General features: G+C 38.4%; 2 protein-coding genes across 2 annotated transcripts; one reads left to right on the top strand and one right to left on the bottom strand.

The window, feature by feature from the left end:
- Nucleotides 1-4092: 4092 nt before the first annotated feature.
- Nucleotides 4093-8732, bottom strand: LOC145895963 (uncharacterized). The gene is made up of 4 exons (XM_082984731.1): nucleotides 8701-8732; nucleotides 5210-5335; nucleotides 4979-5089; nucleotides 4093-4231 (listed from the first exon to the last, which is right to left on the bottom strand). Exons 1-4 carry the CDS (start codon nucleotides 8730-8732, stop codon nucleotides 4093-4095), a joined length of 408 nt encoding a protein of 135 aa, XP_082840857.1.
- Nucleotides 8733-9558: 826 nt separating this feature from the next.
- On the top strand, nucleotides 9559-12397 carry LOC145894046 (uncharacterized). Its single transcript, XM_082982486.1, has 2 exons — nucleotides 9559-11171; nucleotides 11542-12397. The coding sequence occupies exons 1-2, from the start codon at nucleotides 10375-10377 to the stop codon at nucleotides 11747-11749; spliced, it is 1005 nt and encodes a 334-aa protein (XP_082838612.1). The 5' UTR covers nucleotides 9559-10374; the 3' UTR covers nucleotides 11750-12397.
- Nucleotides 12398-13307: the final 910 nt, after the last annotated feature.

The following is a 13307-nucleotide window of genomic DNA, read 5'->3' as shown; positions in this document are numbered from 1 at the left end:
TTTATAAGCGGCCTAAGTTTCAACTGAGGGTCACAGGGTTTGCGTCGAAGCAAGCGTAAAATTGAAAACAGTTTCTTTAAATATGGCGACAGTCACATCACATATGAATACAGGAACATATTAGAAAAAAATTTGGCTGAGATGTGGTCAAAAATATTAAATTAATGATGTCGTCTTCAACAAATTAATATTTTACTTGTTATGTTATATTTATCACCGGCAAAGTTATGCATGTCTCGGTTATAATTCATCCACAACTAAACAAGGTTTTTTCTGTTAGCTACATACAGATGGCCACTGTTTCGACCTATAAGCTCTCATGAGTGCAGCTTGTTGCGAGTCTTCTTTGCCTGCAGCTCACAGAAATCATATTATTGGCTCCACTTTGCTCATCTACATGTATTTACTTCGCAGAAGGATTAAGAAATGCGACTGCTTTGATTCGAACGGAATTTGTCACAATATCTTAACTCTCAACAAAACCACGTGCGCCCAAACTTCACCTCCAGCTTGCCACCTGTCGAACTCATGCAACCAAGACTTTCCCTGCGACATGCTCTGCTCCTCCCACTTCCGGTGTCCGGATATGACGTGTCTACCAAGGTCAAACGTGTGTGACGGTGACGTGTGCAACGATTGTTCGTCATCACAGAGATGGAACAACGGACACTGTTTCAAGTGCTCGAGGAACGGGGGTTCTTGTGTTCTGCCACAAATCTTGTTATTCGACGGGATTTCGGACTGTGATGACGCAATAGATTTGTGTTACGTAAACCAGGAGGACGACAAGGTTTTAATGGGAAATCCCAGGTACATAGAAATCACATTTTGTCACCAAACCTGATCTAAATGTGAATGAAGTTACCTTTTAACATTTTTTCAAACATCTTGAAAAGATCAGGTTGAGGTTTGAAAACTTTGCAAAACGCACTGAGCTTATTGACGTAGAAATCTCAATTTTTCTGGGGAAGTCGAATAATTTATGGCTGGATTGGGAAACGTCCACTTAAACTTTAAAAAAGCAAGGTAAAATGTTATACTAAAGGTTAAGGAGACAAAATCTTCACAAAATATGCAAGTTATATGAATTATATTTGCTTTCATAATCAGGCGAATGTGGCATGCAAGCGCACTGTTGCTGCCGTGTATACGTAATAAGGCGTGACCTCAACACCTTCCCACCGAAGATAGAAAAACCGGTTAATAGGTTAACAGTGAAACCCCTCTGAAGGTTTGCGCGATCGCTTGTCGCTTTGTGGATTGCTGGAACCGAACGCTTCTCGAAGACGGACATTCATTGCAGAATTTATCATCACGCAATGAAGCTCTTTGGCGACAGCTTCCGTCCGGACAGCGATTAAAATCTGAACACCAACCGTCGCACAGTGTTTTACCGATGGGTGCGGCCTCGACAAAACTCAACACGACGAATCGCACATGTTTCAATCCAACCCAGCAAACGGGGCAGTGAGCATCTGAAATGCGGTGCAGATTTGCGCTGGTAATTATTCTTATATAAAAACACAGAAACATTTTCGCGTGTACTTTAAATAAATACAGTACATGTGGTTATTTACGGCGCTCACGCTTTGCAAAGGCAATACATTGACTTTCTGAATTTCTATCAAACCATGCCACTAATACTTACATTGCGTAAATAATATTTTTGTTTATAGCAATGACTTACATTAAATGGAGAATTAAGGACTGCACAAAAAATAAATAACTTAAAACATTTTTTTGCATTGCTAGTGGCTGGCTTAACTCAGCCTACAGTATAGTTAAACGTACATTAAATATTCCGAAGTAATGTTGGTTTCTTGTGACACGTATTCTGGTTTTTTCTTTCTTCACTTTTGTCTGGACAATCCGCGAAGTTGGAACAAAACCGATTTTGTAAAATTACTGGAGTGTTGAAAGCTTAGTAAAAGGAGCAGGATTAACACAAGAAGGGAGACCATGTCAGTTTAAAGTAAAATAGTCACTGAATATCTTAACATAAGATGACGTATTAATGGTAAAATTATTTAGAAACCAAACACACACAGCGTACCCCAGCTCATTTACGTCTTTAATCAATGCAAACTATTCGCTCCACCTACTTATATTGTCAACACTTTGCACTAAGCATCAGTGTAAAACCCACTAATACGTGTGGAAATGAATGGAATGAATTTACGCACTTCATCAGGAATTTTACAACGCGAATTTTACGGGAACAGCGAGGTTGTGACGTCACTCTCAGGAAGGGAAGTCTGCGTCAGTTGAGTTACCGCGCGAGCGACACGAGTAGGAAGAATAACCTCGTTAATAGTTGGACGGGCAACCGCTTGTGGCCGAAATATGTTGTCTGGGGTTTTTGCTTAGAAACGATTACATGAGAGGCAACAACACGTCAGCAACAAAATGTGCTGCATGGAAAACATTTTCTTATCATTATATTCTACGACTTTCCTGTTTTTGCAACAAGTCTAAAGTTTAGAGTTTGATTTTTTCAGATATGGAATCCTGTTACGGTTGATGTCAGAGTTGGTTATTGCGTGGCTAAACTATGCCCTGTACCTCCGTCATCCTTTTTCGAGCAATAATGTAACTTTTTTTAGCATCCAAACACAACTCATTTAGAGGTCGTGGGTGACGTCAGAAGTATATCCAGGTGTAATTATAAACACAGCGACGCTGGTTAATATGATGTTACATGGCCATTGTTATTTACATCCGACTTAATCAGGATGACACAGGAATGGACTCGTTTGCATCATCATCAAATAGGCGTATGGCAATCTCGTGTTTAGAAACGATTACAGAAGGGTTGAACAGATCCTTGTCCCAAACTCAGCCGCCAAACAAAGTTTGTAATTTTATAATGTGACCAGCCCACAAGGTGATGCCAGAGAGCCAATTTTTCCAATATCTACAACTAACTTATTTTTGAAATAATTTGATTTGTGATATCGCGTGGTTATTACTACATGGGTAGGAGTGGATCATTTTATCGTTCCAGAGCATTGTGCGAAACAAATGTCCCTTTCTTCTTACGCGAGCTGCAATATTGCTGCTTCTGTCTGCACAGAAATGGTATTTGCGTAAATTGAACAACGGTGTTTTTTATCCCCACCATTATTTATGTCGAACGTTGTTGAAATCATCAAGTTTGGTTTGTTTCAAATACCAAGAACATCAACATACGCTAAGTCACCAGTGTTTGTTTTTGTATGAATTAACTCCGTTGTTACGAGGTTAATGTGTTTAATACTTTGCCACGTCTGTATGTCTCCAAGTTTACAAACCTTAGCTGTCACACATTTCATATAACTCAATTACAAGCCAGGTGTGATGTCATACGCCAGTAAATAGACCGTGCATTACCGGCGAGCGACGCTACCTAGCATATTGTTACACGACGATTGTGATTTACATCATAACAACCGACTGATTGAACGCTTCACCGGTTTATAACGCCTTCTTCACACGACCGGATTGAAAGAAGAGTTATCAGGGGTTTTCCATTTCGGTCCGCGGTCCAATATCTTTGTTCAGCGCATGTAGTTCAGTATTAAACTGGAAAACGTAGTTTCTGTAGAAAGGTTAAGACGACTAGATCCTAACAGCTTCATTAAAAACGTTTTACAAAACTTTTTATCAAGCTTGTTTATAGTTTATTTACAGAACTAGGAAACAGCAACCTGGGTATAATTGAACTACACTAAATGCGCTACATGACGATAAAACAATGGAAAATCAAATTAAAAAAACTTTCATTTAAAATTTTGTGTAAATAAGCACGTTCGAAACCAGTTAATTCCTAAAAATAAATCTTGTTGTTCATTTATGTTTCTTAAAATCGATTCAATTCAATAATGGAATGAAGAAATCCATATCAGAAAAGTGAAACTTGCTGCATTTAATAAAAAATCTGGAAAGAGATTGCGGAAATTGGTAAATGCTTGTATGTGCATAAAAATCATAACATTACCGTGAAATGAAAATATTCATGTGAATAAACCCATGGTTCCAAGTTATTATTTGCGAAGTTTTCATGCCGGTCCAATTTTCCATTTAACTGCTGCTTGTAAATGCTGGTTGCGGTGTTTACAGCCTTTCCATTCTATCAGCAATTGCATCAACATCAAATTGTGGATTGAGGAGATCTTTCATCTTTTGCTTGAGTTGTTCTTTGAGCTTCTCAGGTGTCATGTTTTCATCATTTGAATACATCATTCGGTAGTAACTGTTGCAACGGGACGAGAGGTCGGTTAAGGCCTTATTACATGTTTTAAAACAGTAACACAATAATAACAAAAACAATTTTTTTTATTTAAGATTGAACATATGTTTCTGTTAAATAAGTTTGGGGATTAACCTACGGGAAATACCCACCTCGTGTACTATGTATACGTCATCGTATGTTAGGTTTATGATTTATTGATAAACACATATGTTCAACCTTAAATAAATAACAAAAATTTTTTTGTTATTATTGCGTATCGTGTGCTGGTAGACACTTTAACCACCTCACGGACGGGCGATTACGTAGTATGCGTGACACATAAGACTGAAGCCCGTCATTGAACTGAAGTAACCCCATGGCGCGATAGGGATTTCCCCATATCGCCCGTCCGTGAGGTGGTTTAAGTGTCAACCACTGAAGTAACCCCGTCCTGTTCACTTAAATTCGCCTAAATAAACCACACAGCATGGTAGAAACTTTAACCATCTTTCGATCTAGTTTACACCAAAATATTATTTCACGTTTGAATTCGCAGTCTTTTAACTAACTATCAAGAATATGAGTAACAATCCTATTATCACCGAACAAAACCCTACTGTTGCTCGAAGAGTAAACTTAAATTTGAATTAAACCAAAAGAAAGTGCTTTTTTCTGTTCCCTGTTTGAATAATATATTTGTAAACAGCAATATCAGTAAACATGCAGTAAGGTAGAGTGGATTCTAATGATCAGTAAATCTCTACACACCGGTCATGCATTTGTTTTGCTGCTTCTTCTCTTTCATCAAAGCTCCCACGAAAAACTTTGATTAATTCCTTTATAGTTTCTTCCTCATAACCAAGCACTTCTCTTGTTACGCTGAGAACACCGGGAAAACACAATTAATAATTACATTGTTATAAGCAAGAAATATTTAATATATGGGCTATTTACTTTGTTAGGAAAGATGCAAACATCGATAAAAGCTTTTTAACCGACCTTCTCTGAAATGCTTCTTCTGCTGCTACTTTTTCAGTTAAAAACTCCTGAAACTTCGTGGTTATTTCTTCCATTGCTGCGTCTTTTCCATCAAACTCTGGTCCGTCTTCAATTATTTTGAGAACACTAAGGACAAAATAATTATACAGCGTTAATCGTTTTAGATACATTAGAAGCAAGCGTTTCGTGAAAACTAAACAGTATAAATATATTTCTGTTGAAAACGAATACAGAATCTCGAAAAGCTTTATAACCGACCTTGTCTGCAGTGTTTCATGAACTTTTTTTTTTCTGCGACGACGGAACAATAATTTTACAAAATCGGTTTTGTTTCAACTTCGCGGATTGTCCAGACAAAAGTGATGAAAGAAAACCAGAAATTGTGTCACAAGAAACCAACATTACTTCAGAATATTTAATGTACGTTGAAGTATACTGTAGGTTTAGCTAATCCTGTAGGTTGAGTTAAGCCACGCACTAGCAATGCAAGAAAATGTTTTAGTTATTTTATATTTTGGGCAGTCCTGTATTCTCCAATTACGGTAAGACTTTCGTATTTTACACAATTGCTGGCATGATTCGATTGAAATTCAGAAAGTCAATATATTGCGCTTGTAAAGCGTGAGCGCCGTAAATAAACAAATGTTGTGGTTAGTGTATAAATTTAAGTACACACGCAAATGTATTGTGTTTTCACATCAGAATAATTGACAGAACAACTAAACTGAAAAAAAAAACTAAAAAAGTTGCTTGCTGCCCCGTTCGCTGGGTTGGATTGAAACATGTGCGATTCGTCGTGTTGAGTTTTGTCGAGGCCACACCCAATGCATCGGTAAAACACTGTGCGACGGTTGGTGTCCAGATTTTTATCGCTGTCCGGACGGAAGCTGTCGCCAAAGAGCTTCATTGCGTGATGATTAATTCTGCAATGAATGTCCGTCTTCGAGAAGCGTTCGGTTCCAGCAATCCACAAAGCGACAAGCGATCGCGCAAACCTCCAGAGCGGTTTCACTGTTAACCTATTAACCGGTTTTTCTATCTTCGGTGGGAAGGTGTTGAGGTCACGCGTTATTACGTATACACGGCAGCAACAGTGCGCTTGCATGCCACATTCGCCTGATTAGTGGAATGTGCCGCAGTCCATTCTGCGTGATTATCATTTGTGTGAGTGTTATTTTACATGCAGTTTACTTCCCTATAAACGCCTGTGTGCTTGCCTTGTTTTTCATTCTATGGCATTGCAATTATTCGAACAAATACAAAGAAACACAACATAAACATTCAACCAGTTTCTGAATAATCGACTTCACCACAGCTTATTTCGTAACAATATATGTCGTAGCTTCGCCGTTTGCAATTGGTTTTTCAATGAGAATGAATGACTTTCGGTTTGTGTTTGCTTATATTGAGGAATCCATAATCACCCATGGTTGTACCGAGCAGAAAACAAGCCGCCCAACCTTGAACATCGCAGCCCTCTCTCTGCTCGCCGGGCTTCCGTGAGCCTCGCTAATTCCAAAAACTCGCCTCGCCGACTTTGTAGACCCCCCGCCTAATGGGGTCCAGCGTAAAACAATATTGAGAAAACAACTGATAAGTAACATTCCATTGTGGAAAAAAGTATAAAAACTAATGATGCAAACATAATTATGTAATATGAACATGGAAAGGTTAGTTTTTGTGGTTGTTGTTAAATTTAGTCATCGTTGAATTTAGCATACCGCCTCGGACTGAATTGATTCAAATTTGACTTCATTCAATAGTGGGATGGTTTAAGATTGTTTATGCAAAAGAAGAGCTAAAAGCTTGCAACTCGACATGTACCAACATTTATCGGCGAAAGTGTGTGACGCGTATGCACATGACTTGACACGCGTAATCCGATGTCGTCGTATTGCGGCGACTTGCGTTGCTTAATATTGGGTAAGATTCGTGTGCGAATATTTGTTAATGGTTGTGTCACAAAATCGCTTAGTTTTTGTGCTTTTTTCGCATTCTAACAGCAGCACATGTATTTACGCTACGAAAACGAATAGTTTTTTTTTGCATTGGGTTTTCAAATTCACTTTCGTTGAGCGATATGCCATGGTTTTAATGGACACAAGAGAGTATTAGCTAAATTACTGCATTATTACGTCACAATATCGTCTTTTTCAATCGCGTAAGGCCGGGTCCACACTCACGCTTTGCGCCGGCGGATTCTTTGTTTGTTTTGATGAGCGTACGCCCGCACGCCGGCGTATAATGAAACAAACAAAGAATCCGCCGGCGCAAAGCGTGTGTGTGGACCCGGCCTAAGGTCATTGTTTATTTGTATCTTTAGTCTGTCGAATCATGTATGTAATAATTTATCGTTTGACAGGAAAACGATCGTAGCTCAACCTACCTAATTGCACGCTAAACGCAGGCCGACCAAACCAAACCCATTTCCGTAAAAACTGTTTACGGAAATGGGTTTGTTTGGTAACGGTGGGCTTTAGAGTGAAACTGTGATAGGTTTCTGCGTTGGACGATCTTGCTAAGCCATGTGTGACCAACCCTGAACAGGAACCGCACTTGATATGAGGTTGTTGTTGTCTGCTGGGGTTTTGTGCATGGATTTAATGCATTGTGATGTTTTTTACAGTCTTGGAAATTATTTTATACTTTATGGTGTCCAGGTGTTTACACAGAGAGACAAACATTTACAGAACTTTTTTTACAAATTGAGTTATTTATTGTGGCTTTGCTGTCAACGAGTGATGTTGCGTTTCTAAGCAACCCCGAATACGGAAGTGACGTGTTTGAAAACAGGACGGCGAGCGTTCGACCCATGAACAAATTCCACAACATCGCGAGAAGTTGCGACTTATAGAATTACTGTTGGAGTTTTGTAATGGTTTGTTTTACACTTATCAGATTCCGGGCGACTGTATTTTGTACATGAAGCGGAGTCAGTCCATTATTTGATCGTTATGAAGGGTAAAAACCGCTGGTACACGTTTTTTGCGGGTTTCCAATAAATACCATTCTACATTTATTGGAATTCTGCTGGCGCGGATGATAGAATTATCCAATGCTAAATTTCGATTTTCATTAATATGTTAAATTCATTGTATGTTTGCTTAAATGTTACCAAATTACTGGACCGTAAAAGGTGTTTTGAAACTTAACGTGTCTGGGAATGCACAAAGCTATGGAAGCACTGAGCTATAGAAGAGGTTGAGTTGCCATGTGTTGTTTGTTAGATTTTCTACGTTGCTAAGTCACATTGTTTGGAATCAAAATAAACTGCTGCTTGCTGATAGTCGAGTTTTTATTATCATGTTCAAGGTTAAATAGACGCCACATGGCGAGACTTTCGTCAATCACCCAGTTAGCATTGCCTGTTATAGAACCTGCACTCAACGTTTGATTACAACTATAAGGACCCCAACCACTGTAGAAAATAATATTCTCGTTTCAAACTACCCGTTTATTGCCGCAAAACGTAGTACAACAGTGCTCCACACCTTATTGACTCGTAGCCATCGACACAACCCATATCACCACGCTCGTACGTGGTCCTCTAGTGTCGCAAGTCGCGCCGTGTTCTTGGACGCGCCATCCATCCGTAATATGATCTTGGGAAAATGCTTGTCGCTGAACAGCTCACATAGAATGTTCGTTACACGGTGTTTGTTAATTGTTTACGTTGCTAAGTGATATTGTTTCGTAACAAAAAAAAGCGTGTCTGGCAACCCAAAGTTTTAAACGTTCCCCATTGATCCGTCGTAGGTTTGTTAGCTGATCGTTAGGTTACTGTGGAAAAATTTGGCGCTGAACAATGCACGTGAAACTGTGTTTGCTAAATTCGTTACGTTACCAAACGATATTGTTTCGTAACAATGTAAAAAGCGTGTTGATAACGCCATACTGGCTCGTTTAGAATTTCGGGTATTCAGGTTTGAAATCGTGACCAAAAGCAAAACGATCCGACGCTTTGTCCACAACCAGACTTGTTTGCTAAATAATAGAAATAGCATTGATGGAAGTGATTTGATAAACATTGTGTTTATTGTTGTCTTGTGTTAACGGTGTGGAAGGACGCGCCATCCATCCGTAATATGATCTTGGGAAAATGCTTGTCGCTGAACAGCTCACATAGAATGTTCGTTACATGGTGTTTGTTAATTGTTTACGTTGCTAAGTGATATTATTTCGTAACAATATAAAAAGCGGTTGGTAACGCTTGGGGGTGGGGTAGAATTTCGGGTAATCAAGTTTCAATCGTGGCCAGAATCAAAGAGTCGTATATATATAGAGAGGCACTGTGCAGTTAGAAGTTACACAGAACCAAGTTTCCATGCAAAGCAACGCACAAGTTAATTTCAGGCTCGCAAAACGTTACCATAAAGTTTCATGAAAGGCAAGGTCTGGATGAATTGATCACACAGATATCGAGCAACTACTTTTGTATCAAGTTTGACAGTGGGTAAAAACGCTGAATAGCGGCTGCGTTTTGAAACGAAAAAGCCTGTGAATAACTGATAGGGTTTGGTGGGTTTGTCTTGCTTGCTTCGTGCTGTGGACAATCGAACCTCAATGTAAGCAAGTAATCTATGCAATTTTGTCAAAGCACCAGTTGGGAATTACAGGCAGCAAACAGAAAAGTACTTTTTTCTGTTTTCTGCACCACCGTCGACACCGAGTTTTTGTTCATAAAACACGGTGTTTTATAGTAACCCCTGGCTTTACCGGCGTCTGGCAGTATTTCTAACGGAAAACCTGGTTTTCGTTGAAACAAAAGAAAAGATCGGTTTACGAAGTGTTTCACATAGTCAGTTCGGTGCACTGCTATGCATGCAGTAATATCCACAAAATACCACTGCGGTGGCTTAAAATCGCTAAATAGGACACATCATTCACGTGGGATAATGACACTACAATGATAAAAAAAAACACAATAACAAAACGTTATGACGGGACAAAATATCGGCCCGGCAAAATCATAATATTATTAATCAAAATGTTTGCGATGCAATGCAACATTTTTAACATTGCCGTTAACTATTAAATATATTGCATCTTTTCGTAATTACAAATTGGCATTATACAAGCATGCTGCTACAAACGACACGGACGTAACCTTTTGATAATATTTTGCAGCTGAAATTTACTACACAATATCTTACGTAACTGCAACAATGGCTGATGGTTATCAGAAATTTGTAGAGGATGACAAAACATTCCGCGACAAACTGCCTAATCAGGGAATATCCTCTGATTTAGAAATAGCACTCAATGAAACCCTGTTCAAAAACCTGAAAAATCATTGCATAAAAGAGAATAAGCGAAGAGAAAAAGAAAACAAACCAAAAATCCCTCTGCCGATAAAAGAGGGTATGAATAAATACAAACTGGAAAGGGTCAAGGGGCATAAAATGCTTTCTACATTCATTGAAATTGTGCAAAACCAAACAATCTTTACAGCTGGAAAATGTTTTTTCTTCCGCTGCGGATCTAATGAGAGTCGGGATATTATCTTGCTTGCTGATCCAAATGATAATCAACCTGGGAATGGGTTAATAATTACCTCTGATCTTTCAAAGCAGCCCAACAGTTACAAATTCTTTCTGAATGAAGTTCACGTCAGCAAATTGCGTGGGTTTTGTAAATATTTTGAGATGTTTATGACAGAATCAGTCAACACCAAAGGCGACAGCACGGGAGAAGAGGGTCGGTTTTTCGAGCTTTCTGTTCTCTTCGTGTTCGAGATTGCCAGACGACTTGTTGTTGGTGATTTCTACCAATCCATCCCTGTGTCATCCTGTATCGCCGCTTGTCTGTTGAGAGTCTCGAAGGGTGGGGAAGGTAAACCAGAAGAGAAGATCATAGAAGAATTGATCGATGTTATGCGAGCCAAAACGACACGCGATGAAAAAATTTATCCGGCGGAAAAATTAGAACGAAGGAATGAGGCTGCAGATCAGATGCAAAATTGGTAAAATACATTCCTTGTTATCAAAATGCTCCTAAACAGATTATTTTATTTTTTTTAAAACGGTTTAATTTAAATCATTAACTTCTTTTTTACTCTACGCACGAAAAAATAAACAAAATAAATTTTCCTCGGCTAAGATTAAGTTTTCAATGAACAATAGCTGCCCTTTGTTAGCAAACAATACTATTGTTACCCTTTATAGTTATGTTAAGTCAAACTCTCTTCAAAATAAAAACTATTTGCAGTTTGTTGCTTTTCAGCAAAGTTTAATCTTAATTATTAACTTTGCATTTTGTTACCCGTCTTTCTGCCATTATTGTTCTTAAACATGTAATAAGTCCCTCACAGATATCTTGTTTTGTTGCAACAGTTACTACAGCGATAATAGCATGACACCAGAGAAGCTCGAAGAAAAACTCAAGCAAAAGATGAAAGATCTCTTCAATCCACAATTTGATGTTAATGCAATTACTGCAGGCGTACGTAACACCAGCATGAGCAGTCCTGGTGAAACTTCAGGAGCAAACAGAAGCTCTTCTAAAGCAACCAGCAGTCAATCCACAAAAACAAAAACCTGAAGAAACAATCAGCGAAACAGAAAATTAAACCGACATTAAAACCATAAAACATGTAATATTTAGAATTTGAACTCCTGAATAATAACTTGGGTACCATCTACTTACTTACATGATCATTCATGTTTCGAATAATCTCATTTCCTCATGCTTTTTCTTTTGCACTCTGTCAGCCGATTTTTGAATTAATTTCAGCACAAAATTTAATTTTACTGATGTGGATTTGTTCACTCAGTTAAATTGCAAAATTCCTGCAGAAACATATATTGGCCCAACCAGAATTGTTTTTTAACATTGCGTTGCTTGGATGACAATTTTACTTGTTGTTACTTTTGTGTGAGTAGCTCAGTTCGCCTTTTAATTTGTATCTGATGTGTTTACAAACAGAAGCAATGGCATTTAAATCTGATTGCATATTTTGCGTTGATATTAGTGACATAATTTTGTTTCATTTTAAGCATTAAATAGTTATATACGTTATAAAGATTTTCACAAGTTTTCAAATGAAAGTGTCTTTTATCGTATTTTACCATCGTTTATCGTTTTATCGTCATGCAGCGCATATTTTTTGCATGTACTATACCTAGTGTAGTTCAATTATACCCAGTTTGCTGTTCGCTAATTCTGCAAATAAACTGTAAACAAGCTTGATAAAAAGTTTTGTGAATAGTTTTTAATGAAGCTGTTAGGATCTAGCCGTCTTAACCTTTCTACAGAATCCACGTTATCCAGTTAAGCGCAATACTGAACTGAATGCGTTGAACAAAGATATTGGACCGCGGACAGAAATGGAAAACCCCTGATAACTCTTCTTTCAATCCAGTTGAGTGAAGAAGGCGCTAAAAACCGGTGAAGCGTTGAATCAGTCGGTCGTTATGATGTGAATCACAATGGTTGTGCAACAACATATTAGGTAGCGTCGCTCGCCGGCAATGTACGGTCTATTTACTGGCGTATGACATCACACCTGGCTTGTAATTGAGTCATATGAAATGTGTGACAGCTAAGGTTTGTAAACTTGAAGACATACAGGCGCGGCAAAGTATTAAACAAATTAACCTTGTAAAAACGGAGTCAATTCATACAAAAACAAACACTGGTGACGTAGCGTATGTTGACTGTTCTTCGTTTTTGAAACAAACCAAACTTGATGATTTCAAAAACGTTCGACATAAATAATGGTGGGATTAAAAAACACCGTTGTTCAGTTTACGCAAATACTGTTTCTGTGCAGGCAGAAGCAGCTATATTGCAGCTCGCGTAAGAAGAAAGGGACATTTGTTTCGCACAATGCTCTGGAACGATAAAATGATCCACTTCTACCCATGTAGTAATAACCACGCGATATCACAAATCAAATCATTTGTGGTTTGATTAAAACACAACCACGCGAATGAATATGCACACAAGTGACTGCAACCGAACATCCGTAAGCATAACCTTTTTTCAAACATCTTGAAAAGATGAGGTTGAGGTTTGAAAACTTCTGCAAAACGCACTGAGCTTATTGACGTAGAAATCCCAATGTTTCAGAGGAAGTCGAATAATTTATGGGTTTCTT

Source organism: Ascidia mentula, chromosome 3 (genome assembly GCF_947561715.1).
Source record: "Ascidia mentula chromosome 3, kaAscMent1.1, whole genome shotgun sequence".
NCBI classification, from domain to species: domain Eukaryota; kingdom Metazoa; phylum Chordata; class Ascidiacea; order Phlebobranchia; family Ascidiidae; genus Ascidia; species Ascidia mentula.
This window is presented reverse-complemented; position numbering and strand designations above follow the sequence as displayed.

What these genes read in the sequence shown, in the direction of transcription:
- LOC145895963 (XM_082984731.1), bottom strand. Translation starts at nt 8,732, where the DNA reads ATGGGTTGTGTCGATGGCTACGAGTCAATAAG. An exon ending in GAAGAAGCATTTCAGAGAAG is followed by an intron (nt 5,090 to 5,209) that starts GTCGGTTAAAAA and finishes CGGTGTTCTCAG; the next exon opens with CGTAACAAGAGAAGTGCTTG. An exon ending in GCAAAACAAATGCATGACCG is followed by an intron (nt 4,232 to 4,978) that starts GTGTGTAGAGAT and finishes CCGTTGCAACAG; the next exon opens with TTACTACCGAATGATGTATT.
- LOC145894046 (XM_082982486.1), top strand. Translation starts at nt 10,375, where the DNA reads ATGGCTGATGGTTATCAGAAATTTGTAGAGGATGACAAAACATTCCGC. An exon ending in GCAGATCAGATGCAAAATTG is followed by an intron (nt 11,172 to 11,541) that starts GTAAAATACATT and finishes TTGTTGCAACAG; the next exon opens with TTACTACAGCGATAATAGCA.